This window comes from Pan paniscus, chromosome 5, assembly GCF_029289425.2.
Source record: "Pan paniscus chromosome 5, NHGRI_mPanPan1-v2.0_pri, whole genome shotgun sequence".
NCBI lineage: Eukaryota > Metazoa > Chordata > Mammalia > Primates > Hominidae > Pan > Pan paniscus.
This window is the reverse complement of record NC_073254.2, coordinates 181326466-181345740: the sequence shown is the minus strand read 5'-3', so window position 1 is coordinate 181345740 and position 19275 is coordinate 181326466. Positions and strand designations below refer to the sequence as shown.

At 50.9% G+C, this 19275-nt stretch overlaps 1 protein-coding gene across 2 annotated transcripts in view; it reads left to right on the top strand.

Annotated features, from left to right (window-relative positions):
- The window catches only part of AGPAT4 (1-acylglycerol-3-phosphate O-acyltransferase 4), a 144889-nt gene that overhangs the window by 104334 nt on the left and 21280 nt on the right, over positions 1-19275 (top strand). For both annotated transcript variants that reach the window (XM_008973633.6, XM_003820239.6), the window contains 3 exons: positions 3849-4018; positions 15929-16090; positions 17010-17163. In XM_008973633.6, the coding sequence (XP_008971881.2) occupies positions 3849-4018; positions 15929-16090; positions 17010-17163 (486 nt within the window). The remainder of the gene's footprint in view (positions 1-3848; positions 4019-15928; positions 16091-17009; positions 17164-19275) is intronic.

Sequence of the window (19275 nt, the reverse complement as noted above, 5' to 3'; positions counted from 1 at the left end):
GGGGCTTGTGTAGCAGTCTCTGTAGGGAAGTTGTATCTGCATGTGATGCTGGAGCTTGCAGTCCACAGGGCAGGTGGTCAGGAAGGGGCGATGGATATAAACTGGGAGAGATCAAGATGTTGGAACCACCAAGCACAAGCTGGAGCCTCATGAGAATGGGCTAAAACTTGCATCAGTTCTTTTGCATCTGGCATTGATGGTGTGGATGTCCTGCAGAAGCTGGGATCTTCGTCACAGAGCAAAATACAACCACCTGGCCTGGGATTCAGAGAAGCTGCCTGGGGATCCAGGGGAAGGAGGAGCAGTAGCAGGCCTAGCCGCTGCTTTGTGCTGAAGACGTGAATCAGCAGATCGGCAAAAACATGCGTGACCTACAAAATGGTGGTATTTCCTTTTCACCTTCCAAACCTCCCAAGAGTGTCTCTTGTGGTGCCCTCTAACCAGAAACATCCAAGAAAGGGAAGTTTGGGAAATGTAGTCCAGGCCAGCGTAACACATCCTCAAGCTAGTTAGAGGAATTTTGTATTTTCTTGTACATACTTCTGGGTTGTTTGAATCATTTTACAATGTGACTGTATAAATGTGTTTCTGTGAATTAAAAAAGAAGCAAAATCATTTGATTAAGAAAATGGGCTAGTCATGGTGGCTCATGCCTATAATCCCAGCACTTTGGGAGGCCAAGGTGGAAGGATTGCTTGAGCCCAGGAGGTTGAGGCTTCGGTGAGCTATGTATGATTGGGCCACTGCACTCCAGCCTGGATGACAGAGTGACACACCATCTCAAAAAAAAGAAAGGAAAAAACAAAAAAGGGAAATCAAGCTCTTTTATCCAGTGAGGTTCAGAGTTTAGTTGTCTAGTGAACAGCCTGCTGAGGTGAGTGGGAAATTTGGTCTTCCCCCACCTGGTCCCAGCACCATCCCCTCTCGCTGTGCTCATGTAGTCACCCGCTAACTGGCCTCCCTATTCCAGTCTGTTCTTGTTTCAGTCAGAGTGATTTTTTTTTTCAGATGCAAATTGGATGTTGGTGTGTGTCTATTTAAAAATGCTGCAGTGGTTTTTATATTGCCTTTAGAATGAAATCATAAATCATAACTCCTTACTCTGGTAACCCAGAAGTCTCTGTGATGTTCTCTCTCTGGGTTTCTCTCCATCTGCCTCTGTCTCCTCCCCACCCTTCCTCTCCCCTTCAGTGGTCACAGAGCCTTTGTGTGTGATAAAATTGTATGTATATAATAGTAATTAAAAAGCTGTCCATTTATTGATTGCCTGCTATGCCCCATGTCATGCTAGGTGCCTTGAGTCCATGCTCTTATTTAATATCCACAGCATCTCTAACGGCATTTACCTGTCCCTACTTTACAGAGAAGGGGGACATTGAGAAACATGCCAGAAGTCTCACAACTAGTAAGTGGCTCCACCGGGATCGGAGCCTGGATGTGTCTGACTCCCAAATCCATGAGGACAATATTCAGCAGCCATCCTATTAGCAGGCCTTTCTCCTTTCCCTGTCATGTTGTTTTGTGGTTGTGTAGCTGTCTTTTCCCTGGACAGTAAGCTGTAGGGGGGCCAGGATCTGATCTAATGTTTAATCATCTCCTGTACCTCGCAGAGTGCTTGAACACATTAGGTAATCACGCGGCATTTGTTGAAAGCATCCATGTGCCAGGCTCTTGCTGAGTCTTGGAGTCGAGGCTAAGTTTGGGGTGAACCAAACAGTACAGTTGCTGTCTCGTGGCGCCCGTGCTCTATAGTAGGGGAGAGAACCTCACGCTGTGGTCACAGCTGTGATAGGGCTGTGGAGGGTACTGGGGAACATGTGAATGGGGTAGAGGGTGGTGAGAGTGGCCTTAGGCAGGAAGGAGTCCCACAGAGAGGCATTTGGCCTGTGACACAAAGGAAATGTGAGTCTCTTGGAAGCATCAGCTTTGTCTCCCTGACTCCCTGTGGAGTTGTGCTTTGGTGCTTATCTGTGCCCCTTGGCCAGTAATGGAATAGATTGATCCTTCCCATCCTCGGGCTTAGAAAAACTCAGCCCAGCACTACAGGCATCTTTGTACCCCATGGTAACAAATTGTCCCTCTGTCCCTTTGTCAGGCTGCCCTGCCAGGCTGCATGTTGTTACCCTAGCACCCCTCCCCCACCGCCTTCCTGCCCCCACAACCAACTCCCAGGATGCGTCACTATTCCTTGACTTGTGCTTCTGGTTCCAGCAATGCTATGGCCTGGTGGGACAACTGAATGGGAGCTTCATATTTTCTCAGTTCCTAGAAATAGGTAGACACTTTTTATTGTTCATTTCTGGAGAAGGAAGGGGAGTGGTTTTCGTCGTTTTTAAGGAGACTGATAGCTTCAGTTTGCTGGGAACTTACAATGTGCTCTACGCTGAGCACATACTATGTATTAGGTGCTTTATGCTCACAAAACCCTTTGGGGCAACCCCATTCCAAAGATGAAGGCACTGTCGTGTTAGGAGGTTAATTTGTCCAAAGTCCCGCAGTGCTCACTGCGTAAAAACTAGACTGTGATGCCTTCTAGAGGGCTCTGGTGCTCCACAGCAAGCCTCCAGCTTCCAGCCTGGAGGAGAAAAGTTTCCAAGGACAGCCACTTGAGCTACAACACTAGGCTTACTGGAGTCAAGGCCAAATCCACCTGCCTGTAGGGTAGGGATGGGGTGGGGAGGGAGTGAGTCCTCTGCTGCATGCATGCTTCACTAACGAGTGATTAAAAATGGGGGGCACATGGCCCAGTGCAGCAGCTCACGCCTGTAATCCCAGCACTTTAGGAGGCTGAGGTGGGAGGATTGCTTGAACCCAGGAGTCTACCCAGTAGGCAGCATGGCAAAACTGCGTCTCTACAAAAAATACAAAAAAATTAGCTGGAGATGGTGGTGCACACCTGTAGTCCCAGCTACTCAGGAGGCTGAGGTAGGAGGATCACTTGAGCCTGGGAGGTTGAGGCTGCAGTGAGCCGTGATCACACCACTACACTTAGCCTGGGTGACAGAGCAAGACTCCATCTCAAAAGAAAGGGGGAGGAGGGACAACCCTCGCAAAGCACTCAGGCGCCCACCCCCTACTGAACACCGTCAACTTCAAGAGTCCATTTCAAAGTCCATCACCCACATTCAACTGTTTTTCTGGACAGTTTCTACCCTAGAGGCTTTTCCTGAGCCTGCCAGATTGGGAATAGGTTCCCTGGATGGGAGGCATCACTGAAGAATAAACTGCAAGTGGTCATCATTGCCTGAAGAAAGAATCTTTTTCTTTTCACAAGCCCCTACAAAGACTATTTCAATAGTTCTCTTCAGACCTGCCGTGGGCTGACTCTCACTCCCCCTGCCCTGCAGGTGCTGGGGCTCCTGCGGCTGGGTCTGCCGTTCTCCATTCTTCCCCTGCCCTCAAGTGTCAGAAATGGGAGAGGAAAGTTGGGTATTTAATATTCTTTGATGGAGTTTATAAGTATCCCAATTAGTCATTTTCCAGGATATTAAGAATTCAATACCTCATCTCACGCTGCCTTTCAGAGCTCTGTAAACACAAGGGCATGAATTCTTGACGGATTCTGGCTTTCTGATTTATTTTCCCCCAAGGTACTTAATCAAGGAGTAAGTCATTTACCTTCTCCAGGCATCCTCCTCTTCTTCCCTGGAGAATGTTGTGAAGTCTTTCTCGTGTTTCCTTCCGCTTCTGAACCCTTTCAAGGACCAAGGTCTGTGCTGCAACAATCCAGAACTTTGCCCGTAGAAGTTGCTTTCTCCCCTAGCTGGGAGGGCAGAGCCCTGCTCTCAGCAGGGCTCCCAGGACAAGGCTGCATGTAGTAAACATCTGTCTGTTGTGGTTTGTTCCAGAGCTGGTGATGCTGCTGGAGTGGTGGTCGGGCACGGAATGCACCATCTTCACGGACCCGCGCGCCTACCTCAAGTATGGGAAGGAAAATGCCATCGTGGTTCTCAACCACAAGTTTGAAATTGACTTTCTGTGTGGCTGGAGCCTGTCCGAACGCTTTGGGCTGTTGGGGGTAAGTCAGAAGTGCATTCCCCCCTGCCTCACACATTTCTCTGGTTCAGCCCCACCACTTGTCTTTTTGCTCCTGGTCATTCAGAACTTGCAGAAGAATCAACAGAGTTTCTACTTGATGAAATGGTCCTAATAAACTGCTTTTTATTCTTGCTTGGAGTCAGGCTTAACAGCTTCTTATGGGCAATCATAAGAGGTACTCAACAATTGCTACCTGCTGGCCATTTTATATATGATTCATTTATTTAATCCTTACAGCAACATGAATAGATGATGTGCCACACTCCATTTTTTAAAAACTAAGTTATATAGAGCTTAATATTCGGCTCAGAGTCACACAGCTGTAATTAGATTTGGATTTCACTCCCATCCATATTTCTTAATTCCATGCTCTACTGCCTCCTTGGCTAACAGGCAGACATCACCTCTGCATTTTGATCGTTGAAGGCTTAAGAACTTTGAGTCCATAAGTGAGAGAGTGAACTGCAAAATTCAGAATTATTCCGAAATTCAGTTTTTTTTTTTTTCCAACTAGTTTGACTTCTTGCACGTAGCTTGCATGCCTTTGGAACTGGGTCTCTTCAGTTGACTTTTGTCGTCTTCAACACACTGCAGCGTGTAGCGGTTGAGCCTGTGTCACATAGCTGAATCAGAGTCATCTGCGGTACTCAGGTATTCCGTAGGAATCACAGTGTACACAGTGTACGTTGGTCCGGGGCCAGGAAAGGTCCTAAGAGTTTGCACCAGAACTTGGAGATCAGGTTTTGCACCTGGGAACAATGCCCTGTAGAACAGATACGGGGGCTGCTGAAATCACCTTGCTTTTTGGTAGCCCCTGAAGACAAAATCGTGGTGTTTAGAATATAGAAGATTGGAGACAGGGGCTATCAGGCCATGGAGGACATAGGGAACTAGAAGGTTCAGTGGGTCTGGTTCCTGGAGGCAGATGAAGATAGCCTCCTGCCCACTGTTTTCTCCTTTTGTTTTCCTATTTATTCTCCCAGTGCTAACTTGATATCTTCTTGTGTGTACACGTGTGTGTGTGTGTGCAAATATATTTCTAGGAACAAGAGCAAACATTCTAGTAACTGTCATTCTCTGATGTGGAGAACTTGGGCAGAGATCTGAGTTACAGCTTTGTGGATTTATTCTCTCTGATGAGAGATCGCCCCTTAGAATGTCATGGTCCTAACCCCGTCATGGATACCAGGGGTGAATGGCAGGGTTCTTCTCCCGCCCAGGAGGAAGGGTATGGGGAGCCGGTGCATCTTGACTGTCAGGTCACCTGTCTTACCACCTTTACGGCTAGGCTTTCTGAGGTGCCAGAGTCTCCTGGAATTCAAACTGTAGTTTAGAGGCAGCTGGTGATTTTCCAGGCTTTGTAAGTACTTTCTGGTAGTGTTCATGCTTAGAATGTGCAAACATTCATAATTCGTGGACCAGGAGTCTCTGAGGTAGAGCAGAAGGCCCATTGAACTTGGGGGTGCCTTCCAATCCCTGCTTGCCCCTTGGTGGCATTACACCCACGAGCTCACTCCGTGTGCTGTTCACCTTATTTCCGTAATTTCTAATCCTTAGGATATTATTATCCACATTTTATAAATAAACCCCCAGAGCCTCAGTTTGGCTGAGTGATTTGCCCGAGGACAATAGCTCCTAAGTCTGCTTTCAAAGCTTCTGCTCTTTCCCCTGGAAGATGTTGGGGGCACAAAAGCAGGGACTCTGGGGCCCAAGACCTGCTCCAGAAACAGGACCCTGACCATCCTAAAACGACCCAGACCAGCTGCAGTAAGGACCAGGCTTCTAATACCTTCCTGGCTCGTGATGTGCAAAGGCCTCATTCTAGGGGTGCAAGTCACCCGCACCTTCATGGGGTTGGGCATGGAGTTGCAGGAGCTGGCAGAGCAGGGTCATGCACAGAGATGCTGGAGAAGCACCCAGATGCCCAGCACTAGCAGGCACGGGGACAGGCACAGATGAGGGAGAAGGTGAGCCCCACAACACATGCAGGGAGGGACCCAGGCCCAGAGAGAGGACATAGCCCCCAGACGGGAAGAGACATTCATGGAGCGGGAATTTAATCTCAGCACCATTTAGGGTTTTGCTCCCAAAGGCTTCCGAATTCATGATCACTTTACAACTCTGAGCATAAGGGCGGGAGCGCTGACGGCGGGAAAGCAAGTCAACAGCACGCCCATCCCACCTGCAGCATAGGGACCGCACCTCCCCTTGATTTCATCAGTGATATTCTATTTATAGGACTTCACTCATTACTGTGAACACCCAAACAACTAATGCTGTGTGTAAGGGGGTCTGCGCCCTGCCACTGATGGTGGAGACTGTGCTTAGGATTAGAGTCTTCGGGGGCTCCACTTACAGGTGAAATAGGCAGGTCTGGGAGCCTGGGGCCAGGGCGATGCCTCTTCTCTTCTCACTGGAAGTTTGGGAGCCTTGCTCAGTGGGGGCCTTGGGGTTTCTGGATTCTTGCTAAAGTGCTTCTTTAAGCCCTGAGTCCTCTCTTCTCCAAACACCACAGAAACAGCCAGTGCCATTGCTATGCACATTCTCACAAAGCAAGGTGCTAGAGAGAGCAGGTGCCAGGAGAGGACCGAGTGGGGCAGGCACATGGCAGGCACTGGCTGGGGCGGATGGGAGCTGCCAGCCTGTACCCTCCTAGGGAACCCCCTCCCTATGTCACAGGGAACAGCTTTGCCATCTACTGGAGAGCTGTGGCCCATGACGGTGGGTGAGATGCCTGGTGCTCATCTCTGCCACCCTGGAAGGGGGTAAGGGATGGCATTGCCTTATATTCATTGTTCAGCAACATCTTTTGTCTTTAATGACCTTCAGAAAAAAAAAAAACCTCATTCATCTCTCTGTTTTTTCTTAAATAACACATGATGTTGAGAGCCTTCTGGAGTCTGTGGAATTTGCTTTTTAAAGAGGAAAGGAACAGAAGAAGGTTCCTGACCGGGCATTTTTCATCCTCACCTATCACAGTCCAAGAGGAAATGAGTTTAAATTGAAGTCAATGAAATTTGCAGAAATTCACGAAGGTGGCATTTTTAAATGTAAAATTGGTCTTTTTGGGGAAAGTAATGGAATTGTCTTTTTAACAAAGAGGCTTTCAACCTTTTAAATGTACTCAAGATCCCATGAGGCCACTGCTCATTGCAGTGCCTGTCCCCAGAGGCTCTGGTTCTCCTGGGAGCCAGTGCTTCCTGGCATGTGCCAGGGCTCTGAAGGCTTTGGTTGATCTTGGAGTCACACGCTGAACCTTTCCTCCCTGGAGATGAGAGTGACACGCAGTCAGCTGGGGCACAGGTCACTAAGGTGCCCAACAAACCGTGGTGTGCAAGCGCAGGTCAGGTTCCTGAGGCTTCACGTCCCCATTTGCTTATCTTTTTCCCTTAGCAGGCCCAGGCTGGTTACATAAGAGCATGATCGTTCAGTGTCTGGGTAGCGCCAGGCCCTGGCAAGCACACCATGAGCAGCAGCTATTATTGTATTATCAATATTTATCTGCCGGGCCAACTGGGATACTTGTCTTCAGATCCTTAAAGAAGCCATGTGGATTAGTTATCCATGGCAGCGTGACGAGACCCAAAACATAGCGGCTTAAAACAACAAGCGTGTCATAAAAGTCCCCTGCCTATGTGGTCAGGAATCCAGGTGCAGCTGAGCGGGGGATCTGGCAGGGTCTCTCGGGAGGGGCTTGTGTGTGATCTGCCTCCAAGCTTGCTCACGAGTTTGCTGCCCGGCCTCCATCCCTCGCCACACAGGCTTGTTTTAAAACACAGTGTTTCCTGGAATATGGCAACTGCACCTCTGAGGTTGAGCCATGCAAGAGAGAGAGAGCGGGCGCCTGGGGCACGAGCCATGAAGCTTCTGTAACCGGGACCCGGGAGAGACCTCCCATCCCTTCTATCCATACTGTTGGTTGGAAGTGGATCAGTAAGCACAGCCCGTGCCCCAGGGATGTGGGGTAGGGTGTGCAGGGGCGTGGGTGCCAGGAGGCCAGGATCACAGGGCCCCTTGGCGGCTGCCCACCCCACGGTGACATGACATTTGGTCTGAGACCTTCCCTTGCCCTCTTAGTAAATATGTAATACAGCTGGGCCTGAACACAGATTGAGATGTTGCATTTCTGGCCTGGCACAGTGGCTCACGCCTGTAATTCCAGTGGTTTGGAAGGCCAAGATGGGAGGATGGCTTGAAGCCAGGAATTTGAGACCAGTCTGGGCAACATAGTGAGATCCCTGTCTCTATAAACATAAATCAATAAATAAAACAAATGAAAAATAGCAGCATTGCATTTCTTTGCACAGAGAAAGGTGAGAGGAGGAGAGTGGCATTATCCCTCCTAGGCAGAGTGCCTGTGCGTGAGGGCGCCCATAAAGCCCTGTGCTGCCTCTTTAAACGAAGGATTTTCGATCATGACAACGATAGCGATTGATATACCTTCAAAATACGTGTCCAGTGAGTGTTGATTGTGTGTGGTTTCTCTAGGAGACCGTGTTCATGCAACACAGCATTATTTCACCGCCTTTACCCCAGCTTCTTCATACACATGCACTTGTCAAGGGCTCTTTGGCTGAAGAGAAGTTAGAAGTTTCCAGATATGGAGGGGTATTTTCAGCAGATATGCCCACCGCCATGGTTTTGTCAGCTCTGTAGGGTGGTCTTGCACCCTGCTCACTGCTGGCATCACCTGAGCCCATGGCAGATGCCCAGTGCTGCCCGCCACCATGTGAGTTCATCAGCTCTGCAGGCACAGACCTTGCACTAGGAGTGGGCTGGGACGCCACCCTCTGCCTCTTACCATTCACTGGGTTTGGCAAGTGTGCTGGGATCTGGAATCACATGGATGAGGAACCCGATAATGGTGACGACCGAGGTAGCAGGCGAACCACTGGCCAGGGCAGGAAGCGGGCAGCTCACGGGACTATGGCTGCACCGCGGGTTCATACCGACTACCATCCTGGAGGTGGGAGCGCATGCTCATCTGTAGAAGTCCGGTCCCACGTTGGACACACCGGGGTCTTCTTCTTTGTTGACCAGGATCCTCTGGCAGTGTCTTTAACAAGCCAGAGTCTGATCCCACCGCTCATAAAGCCAGGGTTGTTGAAAGCTTGGGGCTTCCTCCTCCCCTGTGCACAGCCCTCAGCAAACGGTCACAGCCTGTGCTGTCTGCTGTACACCGACTTGGTATCATCCCATGAACTGTCCCCCTTTCTCACTCCCACGTGCTCTGTGCTTAGGGCCCTCTGATGCCCCATCTGCCTGTGCTTCCTGCAACTGTTCAGCAAGCACCTATTATCTATAGGGTGCTGGGCGAGGCCAATCGCTCCTATTACTTTCTGCCCTGGGGACGTCCTGTTTTCCCACCTACCCCTGTAACGCCTCTGCTCTGCCTTCCCATCTGCGGGGCTAACGCCATCCCACAAGGGCTGCGCTGTCCGTTCAGAAGAGAAACTGGGAAGGGGCCTTGAGGACCTGTGTCCAGGCAGGGTGGACAAGGGCTTTGTGCAGGGAGCTCCTCTCCCATCTTTGTGTCCTGACAGCTGTGACCGTGACCCCTCAAAGCAGAGCCAGTAGTGATCAGTATCCTGCTGCTTCAAGCCTGCATGGTCCTCTTCTCCTCTCCACACATCTGCATGCCTGTCAAACCCAGAATAGTTTGGGGCCTGGTAAACGGAGGGAGGTTGGCTGGAGGAGGCCAGTCAGGAGTGCAAGAACCACGGGTACTCTGCCCCACGTGGATAAAGTCTCTAATTCCAGTCTGAGGTGAATTCTTAGAGAGTGCTTTCATTTAATGTTTGCTTTATGCATTTCCCCTGCAGCTGTGCCTAATTGTGGAACAGCATACATTTTGTTTTGAGACTCTCTTGAGATTTTTCTGGCAGTGTAAGGTCTACACCATTTTCCTCTCAGCATCAGAGAAGGCAGAAAGCAAGAGAAAGGAATGCAATGTGAGCAAGGCCAGGCACACTTGTGCTACTGCAGTTGGCAAGAATGGAGTCTAATCCCAGCACTTTGGGAGGCCGAGGTGGGTGGATCACCTGAGGTCAGGAATTTGAGACCAACCTGGCCAACATGATGAAACCTTGTCTGTACTAAAAATACAAAAAAAGAAAAAAAATTAGCTGGGTGTGGTGGCAGGTGTCTGTAATCCCAGCTACTCCACAGGCTGAGGCGGGAGAATCGCTTGAACCCTGGAGGCGGAGGTTGCAGTGAGCCGAGATTGCACCACTGCACTCCAGCCTGGGCAACAGAGCAAGACTCCATCTCAAAAAAAGAAAAAAAAAGAAAAGCCAGGTATGGTGGCTTACACCTGTAATCCCATCCCAGCACTTTGGGAGACCTGAAGGTCAGGAGTTCGAGACCAGACTAGCCAACATGGTGAAACCCCATCTCTACTAACAATACAAAAAATTAGCCAGGGATGGTGGCAGGTGCCTGTAATCCCAGCTACTCCAGAGGCTGAGGCAGGAGAATCACTTGAACCCGGGAGGCAGAGATTGCAGTGAGCTGAGATTGTGCCACTGCACGCCAGCCTGGGCAACAAGAGTGAAACTTCGTCTCGAAAAAAAGAGAATGGAGTCTCTCAACTTTTGATGAACACACACATACACACATGCACGCGTGCACACAAACTGATTCATTATTTTGAGCTCCAGTCTCTTCTGCATTTTGCTATAACTAGGGACAGATTTCAGAGATTCCAGGCCCATACCATCCTCTCTTGCGCACACCTTTCTTGCCAGAAGGGGTCTGTACAACAACTTACTGGCAGAGTTTAGTGGCAGAAGTGGAACACAGAAACTGAAAGCTTTCTGCTTCTCCCTTCCCACTAGACTCTGGGCACCTCAAGGCCACAGGTAATCATAACCAGCATTGAGTTCTCGGCACCTGCATAATGCCTGGCATAGGGGGCTTCTTAATCAATACCTTTGCACGGACAGAGCAGCCTTGGGTTGAAGATTCCAATCCGATGCGCTTATGCACCATACATCAGAATGGAGGCTGTGCTATGGGGGGACTTGTGGGGACCCTGGAGTGATAGGGCTGGATGGCTTGTCTTGGCTCCAGGGAACTGAAACATTTGCTACAGTGGCTCCAGCTGGTAGTCAAGAAAACAGTCAAAGGACTCAAAGGCAGGCTGTTTAGCCTGCTTTATTGTTAAGGAACATCTCACCTGTTTTTGAAGTTCCACTTAAGATACCTCATTTTATATATTTAGTAGAGATAAATGACCTTGGCTCATTTGACTAACTGGTAACCCTACTGGGAAACCTTCATGAATGACTGGACATTTGCAAACAAAGCTGGCCATAGAGCCTCAGCCCCTGAGGGGTTCCTTGCTGGTGTTAGTGGGGGTGGAGGCGGTGCAGGAGCAGGATACCCTGCTGCTCTCAGCCATGCTGCTCGCAGCACCGGGATTTGGAATCTTCATCTGAAGCCTTGATGAGTAGCCATTTTGGAGAAAACCTTAACTAGAATGGCCTCATTCCGATCCCTTTTCACCCCAGAGGCTGTAGAGCTTCTGAAGGTCAGGGTCAGAGTACTGGGTCTCAGGCCCTCTCTGCGTCAGCTCTTCCCAACGTCCAGGGTCTCTGCAAGGGCTGGCCCACTTGCCAGAGATGCAGACCAGGTCATGGGGCTGGCTGCTTCCCTGAGCTGTGGGGAGCCTCAGGATGGGTTGCTCAACTAGATTAGCTCTAAGCACCTGCCCTAAGACAACTCTCTCTTTCACTCTCTCTCTCCATAGTGGTTTACTCCACGTGAAAATTTTAGATTGTCTAAATATGCTTGTATCTAGACAGATCTGTTGATACATCTAACTCATCAGTAAATCCTTTCACGTTGACCTGTGAAATAAATCCAGAATTGATGAAATTAGTATATTTTCTTGTACATTCTCTCTGAAAGCTGTTGGCATCACACATGGAAGCCTCTGAGTGGCCTGGGAAAGCCATGATAGTTATAGCCTATTGAACCTTTTGCCGGGGGAACTGTCAGTATGTCTTAATAGCAGTTTCTAGTCTCTTTGTCGTAAGTGAGTTAACTTGGGCAACTCTGTGCACGGTGACTATTCAGTTGTGCTTAAATAAATGTAATCTATTGTTGTTACTATTACGCTAAAGCATGGCAGAGAAAATGGGTTGAATAAGGAGGTGTTCAGATACTGCTTGCTCTGGGATGAAAATAATAGCCACGAGTTATTGAACGCCCATGTCAGAGTCTCAACTTTGTGCTTTTGTAGATGTTTCCATACATTATTCAGTCTTTACAGGGACACCAGGGAATATGTGTTGTCTTCCTCATCACACAGAGGGGAAACAGAAGCTCAGAAAGATTGGGTGTCTTGAGCACAGTCACACAGCTGGGTCATGGTAGAGCCTGGTTAGAAACAGGACTGTCTCATTCCAGAGCTTTTCATGCAGCCCTGCCAGGGAAAGAGAATTGAGTGACATTTCTTCAGTTTGAAGAAGTAAAAGCTTCTACCTTAATATTTTAACATGTTTCTTACCAAACATAATTAACATCAAAACCTAGACATATTGATAACATCCAAAATTTTAAGGTTGAAAGATGGATTAAGCCAATATAAAGAAAGTTATGTCTCTTCTTTTCCCTTTGATCATCAAAAACACCTGTTACCCCAGCACTTTGGGAGGCCGAGGCAGGCAGATCACCTGAGGTCAGGAGTTAGAGACTAGCCTGGCCAACATGGTAAGACCCAGTGTCTACAAAAAATACTAAAATTAGCCAGGCATGGTGACGGGCACCTGTCATCCCAGCTACTCAGGAGGCTGAGACAGGAGAATCACTTGAACCTGGGAGGCAGAGGTTGCAGTGAGCCAAGATTGTGCCATTGCACTCCAGCCTGTGCAATAAGAGCAAAACTCTGTCTCAAAACAAAACAAAACTGTTTCTGACCCAGAGCCTCACTTATATTCCCAAAGCAGATGGCGAAAGCATGCTGATGTCAGCCCCTTCTTAAAAGTGACATTGTTACAGGGATACTGTGAAATATGTTTATAATAAAAAAGCTGGAAAATCTAACAAAATAGAAATCACTTATAAATGACTGCCCAGTGCCGAGGCCAGCTTGGTCGGGCAGACCCTAACCCAGCAGTGCTAGAGGAATTAAAGACACACAGAAATATAGAGATGTGAAGTGGGAAATCAGGGGTCTCACAGCCTTCAGAGCTGAGAGTCTTGAACAGAGATTTACCCATGTATTTATTAACAGCAAGCCAGTCATTAGCATTGTTTCTATAGATATTAAATTAACTAAAAGTATCCCTTATGGGAAACAAAGGGATGGGGTGAATTAAAGGAATAGGTTGGGCTAGTTAACTGCAGCAGGAGCATGTCCTTAAGGCACAGGTCACTCATGCTATTGTTTGTGGTTTAAGAACACCTTTAAGCGGTTTTCCGCCCTGGGCAGGCCAGGTGTTCCTTGCCCTCATTCTGGTAAACCCACAACCTTCCAGAGTGGGTGTTATGGCCATCATGAACATGTCACAGTGCTGCAGAGATTTTGTTTATGGCCAGTTTTGGGGCCAGTTTATGGCCAGATTTTGGGGGGCCTGTTCCCAACAGCCCAGCAACAACTACTGTTGTTCTTCTCTGCTTTACTTTTTTCATAAAGTCATAATCATGCTATAGACTCACCTTTGTTCCAGATCTTTTAAAAATTTAGTATTATACAGTAAACCATTGCCTAGCCATTACACAGTCATAGAAAACAAGTTTTAGTGGCTCTAAATTAGGGGTTGACAAATGTCATCTGGAATGGGCCAGAGAATGAATATTTTAGGTTTTGTGGACCACAGCGTGTCTGTCAAAAAACACTCCTGTGTGTAGCGTGAAGGCAGCTGCAGACAATAGGCACATGGACAAGAGGCTGTGTGGCCACAGGACGTCACTTACAAAAGCAGGCAGAGGAGCAGGCTTGTCCCGAGGGCAATAGCTTGCTGACTCCTCTCTAGTGTTGTACAAGATCTGGTACACACCATAACCCACGTGACGTGTCTACCGTGGGACATCTAAACATTTTTGGTGATCTAAGGGGGATGGAGATAGAGACTCCCGTCCCAGGTGACCATCTACGGGTCTAGATAACCCGCATCACTGTCAAAGTTGTCATTTCCATTTAGCAGCAGGTCATCAGAGGCCAACCACTAGGACCCACTAGGATCTTGCAGGATAGAATTGTGAACGGGAAATATCCCTGAGAGTGCTTTTCCTCAGCAGAAGCCATGACTGGCTGCATGGGACCTCTCACCTTCCCAGGGCCAACAGCTGCTGCTTTAGTCTGTGGCCCCCTCCTGGCTGCAGAACCAATCATCATTTATAGCTCCTTCAAATGACTGCATGTTTGGAATGAGTTCAGGTAAATATAATTTTAAAAAATATCATGGGCACAGCACACGGTAAGCCCTCACACCCACACCGGTGGGTTCACCCACCCACGGGGATGTTCCTGGAGTCCCCTGGGGATAGGGCCTCCGATTTCATGGCTAAGTTTTCTTGGAGAGAAACTGCGTGTTGGATTTGTGTGAAAAACAAACTCCATCAGAAAATGGAGATACTAAACCTAGAAGGTATCTGCCTTTTCTACCCCATGTGAGGGAAGAAGTTTCTTGTTTTTTTAAAGTAGGGTAGCAATTGGCTGTTTAGACCTTTTTCTGTTCTGCCAGTAGGTTGGGGGACACGGCTTACTGACCCTGTGCTGAGCTGGAGCTGCAGAGAGGCATGGGTGTAACGGGGAGGAGAGGAGAGAGGGCTGTGTTGAAGCCGGAGCTCTCCACGCTGTGGGCATCCTAGGTTTAGGGCTGCCCTGACTGCTGATATCCCATTGATCAGTCATCGACCCATTGATCAAGGAGCATCTTGGCCAGTTCCAAAATTAAGGTGAAAAGATAAACATCCATCAGATAAAAAGCAGTTTTTGTGTCTCCACTGCCCCGTCCATCCCACTGAAGCCCTGGTCTTCCTCAGTGTAGGGGGACTGATGTAGTGGACGCCTGGCTGGGGAGGGCCACACCGAGCCCTGGGGACCCAGGACTGCCCTGAGAGTCCCCAGAGGGGACCCGTTGGGGCCTAGCTCGTGCACCTGCATCAGCCTCAAAAAGGTCTCTGGCAGGTGCTTCTGCCCCGTCTCAGCCTCAAGGACATGCTGGCAGCGGGTGTGGAGGGCACCGAGCACATCTCCTGGTCTGGGTTTTACTCCCAGCTTGGACCAGCTGTACCCGGAGATCCCACTGCGTTCCGCAGCCTGCTCTGTGAGCGGAGACTCCTGTTTGCCTCAACTGCAGAGCTCAGCAGAGTGAGTCGAGCTGTCTCGGAAAAATCGGATTCAAATGAATCTTTGGCCAACAACTGTTCGAGAAGGATGTTAACCTCACACCTAGGAATGCTACATTTTCTAGCGTTTGACATTTTCAGTGATCAAGAATTACTATATTTTGTAATATCACAAAACTCAGATCTGCAGAAAAGAGGTGCACAAATTAGTGTCACACAGCTGCACGGTGGGCTTAGCGAGTATGTGACGGTGATAACCTAGAAACCATTTGGATGGTGATGGGAGCATCGTCAGGACCCTGAATACCTGTGACTGCTCGCTGCTGCCTTCTTGACTCCTGCCGTCTGTGCTGAGAACCAGGGTGCCCCTGCCCCCTGCTCCCACACTGGCAGGGCGAGCACAACCTGGACCTCTAGCTGAAAGGTGGGGAGGGCACCAGGGTCCATGGCCTCGACAGCATGTGTTCTGGGACTGTCGCGAGGCGTCTGGTGTGAACGTCCCCTCCTCTTTTTCTACTTCAGTCTCCAACAGCCCCGGGAGGTGGCTCTGACGTCTCCTTCATGGGCACCTGGGCTCCTTCTTCTGTTTCAGGGCTCCAAGGTCCTGGCCAAGAAAGAGCTGGCCTATGTCCCGATCATCGGCTGGATGTGGTACTTCACCGAGATGGTGTTCTGTTCGCGCAAGTGGGAGCAGGACCGCAAGACGGTCGCCGCCAGTTTGCAGCACCTCCAGGACTACCCCGAGAAGTATTTTGTACGTAGGCACCAGAGCAGCTGTGTCCCAAGGGCTCCTGCAGGACTGTGACCGTGGGACCCCCATGTGACTTCCACAGGACACGTGACTGTGTGGTCCCGTGTGACTCCAGGGCTGTGTGTGACCATAGGGCTGTGTATAACCTCAGGGATGTATGCGACCATGGGGCCGTGTGTGACCATGGGGCCACGTATGACTGTGGGGCTGTGTGTGACCATGGGGCCGTGTGTGACCCCAGGGCTGTGTGTGACCATGGGGCTGTGTGTGATCATGTGGCCATATGTGACCCTGGGGCTTTGTGTGACCCCAGGGCCATGCATGACACCAGGGCTGTGTGTGACCCCAGGGCTATGTGTGACCCCAGGGCTGTGTGTGACCCCAGGGCTATGTGTGACCCCAGGGCTGTGTGTGACCCCAGGGCTATGTGTGACCCCAGGGCTGTGTGTGACCCCAGGGCTATGTGTGACCTCAGGGCTGTGTGTGACCCCAGGGCTGTGTGTGACCCCAGGGCTGTGTGTGACCCCAGGGCTGTGTGTGACCTCAGGGCTGTATGTGACCCCAGGGCTGTGTGTGACCCCAGGGCTGTGTGTGACCCCAGGGCTGTGTGTGACCTCAGGGCTGTATGTGACCCCAGGGCTGTGTGTGACCCCAGGGCTGTGTGTGACCCCAGGGCTGTGTGTGACCTCAGGGCTGTATGTGACCCCAGGGCTGTGTGTGACCCCAGGGCTGTGTGTGACCCCAGGGCTGTGTGTGACCCCAGGGCTATGTGTGACCTCAGGGCTGTATGTAACCATGGGGCCGTGTGTGATCGTGTGGCCATATGTGACCCTGGGGCTGTGTGTGACCCCAGGGCCATGCATGACCCCAGTGCTGTGTGTGACCCCGAGGCTGCGTGCGACTCCTGCCTCCTTCCTTCCAGTTCCTGATTCACTGTGAGGGCACGCGGTTCACGGAGAAGAAGCATGAGATCAGCATGCAGGTGGCCCGGGCCAAGGGGCTGCCTCGCCTCAAGCATCACCTGTTGCCACGAACCAAGGGCTTCGCCATCACCGTGAGGAGCTTGAGAAATGTAGGTAAGGAAGAGTGTGTGGCCCTGGGCCTCCCCGTGGCAGCGAGGAAGACAAGCCCCAGCTCCGGATGGGCAGAGCTTGCTTCCTGCCAGCACTTCCCAGCTGACTTGAGGCTAGGAGCTCAGAGTGGCTGCTCAAGTCCAGTCTCAGTGACTGGGAACCAAGGTCAAATGGCATTTGCACCCCTGGCTGGCACTCAGGGTGGGCCTGTACCTGCTTTTCCTGGGGTGTCCAGGCCAGCACTGCCCTCTGCTATGCAAATGTGCTGGGTGCCTGGATGGCCCATGGGGTAACCTGGGTCCAGGCCTGCAGGCCCAGACGGCACAGTTGGGTTTGAGGGGCATTTCTTGCCCACCTGTTGGCATCAGCTGAACTCTGACCTTGTGGTCTGTCACAGCTGACCTCGGAGTCTGGAACCCTAAATGGCCATCGGTAAGAAGAAGAAAATAGCAACAACTTGCCTCTGGCCTCTTGTCACGCTTTTGTCTTCTTTTTGACCCTTCTGTCTCCAGTTCAGAAACACCCTCTGTCTCCTTCTGCACATCTGGCCTCCCCACGCCCTCACAGTCCCTTGGCCCTTTCCGTGGGCTCCAGGCCCTGGGGGCGGCTTCCTGTGCTCCTTCTCAGGCAAAGCACTTCAGGCGAAGTTGTCTCCTTCCTGGAGGGAGCTAGAACCCAGCTGAATGCGGCTCCCGGCCCCACGCTGCCGCCTTCCTCGGCCTTATCCTCTTGTCTCCTCTCCTCCTTCTGAGGCAAAGGGCAGGGGGCCCCGAACTCCTCCCCAGGCCTGCATCTGGGGCCCCTTGGTTTCTCCAGCCCTGGCCGACCCCCTACCAGGACCTCTGGAGCAACAGAGTTGGTGAATCTGTACCTCTGAAAGTCCCCAGGTGACCCACCGGCTGCAGCGGTGGTTGAAGGCCCTGGGTAGCCCTCCCTGCTGGCCTCTGCTGCCTGTTTAACACCCCGCTGCACACCCAGGCCAGCGCCAGCCCCGCTCCCTTCTGGGGCTGCTGGAACCCAGGCCAGGCGGGCTGTGCCCTGGCCCCCTCGCCCCTCTGTGTGCCTGCCCTGCCCTTAGCCCTGTTAACCAGTTTCTTCTTCCCCACATTCTTCCCTTGCTTCCTCATCCCTCTTCTCCTGGTCACCAGTGTTCCTTGATGACCTCTATTGGCACAATGCCATGTACTCCACACAGTGTCACCTTCAATCCCCGCAACATCCTGGCAGGCAGCTCTTACTCCCGGAGAGGAGAGAGAAAAGCGGGCTCTGGAGTCTCAGCAGCTCACTCGGGCCTGCAGAACCGAGGGCCCACCAGGCCAGCCACCTCCGAGGTCCTTCCCCTCTGCCCAGCCTCTTAGAAGGTCAGCGGCACAGAGGGGCACTAGCTGCCTAAATGTCTCTTTTGCTCTGGGCTCAGCCCAAGGGCCAGAATTATCCTGCTCCCTGCAGTCCCTGCCTCTACACCGACCCTGGGCCCCAGGGCCAAGGATGCCCCCATTGCTCGTCCCCCGCTCCACCTCCCAGGCTGCTGCGCTCTGCACTGTCCAGCAGCGTCAAGACCCTGTGCACTCCCTGATCAGGAGACCTCACTGAATCCTGTTTCCTCTGCTGACCAGCTGTGTGACTCTGGGCAAGTGACCTTATCTATCTGATCCTAAGTTTGCTCCGAGTTCTGCAAAATCTGTTAGGGTTGCAAGGAGGATTAAATGAGAAAAGCTGGGTAAAGGGCTCAGCATCCCACCTGGTACATGATAAACATTTAATCAAAGGCTGCTCTTGTTAGGGGCCCCCTGCCTCCCACTGCACATCTCACCTTCTGCCCCTGGTGGGGTTGCCCAGCTTGCAGGGCTACGTGTTCCCCTCCTGATCCATCCCCTCTGGGTTGGGCCAGCGCGGCTTCCTAACTGAGCTTTGCCTCAGTCTTGCCTCGCAAGGCCGTCCAGCTCTATGCTGTTCATCACGGAGAGTTAACAAGGCTGTTTCCAAGAACAGCCAACACCGGTCTCGGGCGCGTCTGGCACGCCAGGCCCTGTACGCACTGTGCACATAGGATGTCCTCACAGGACTCAGGAAGGCAGATTGCTTTTTCTTTTTGCTTTCAGTTCACAGATAAGG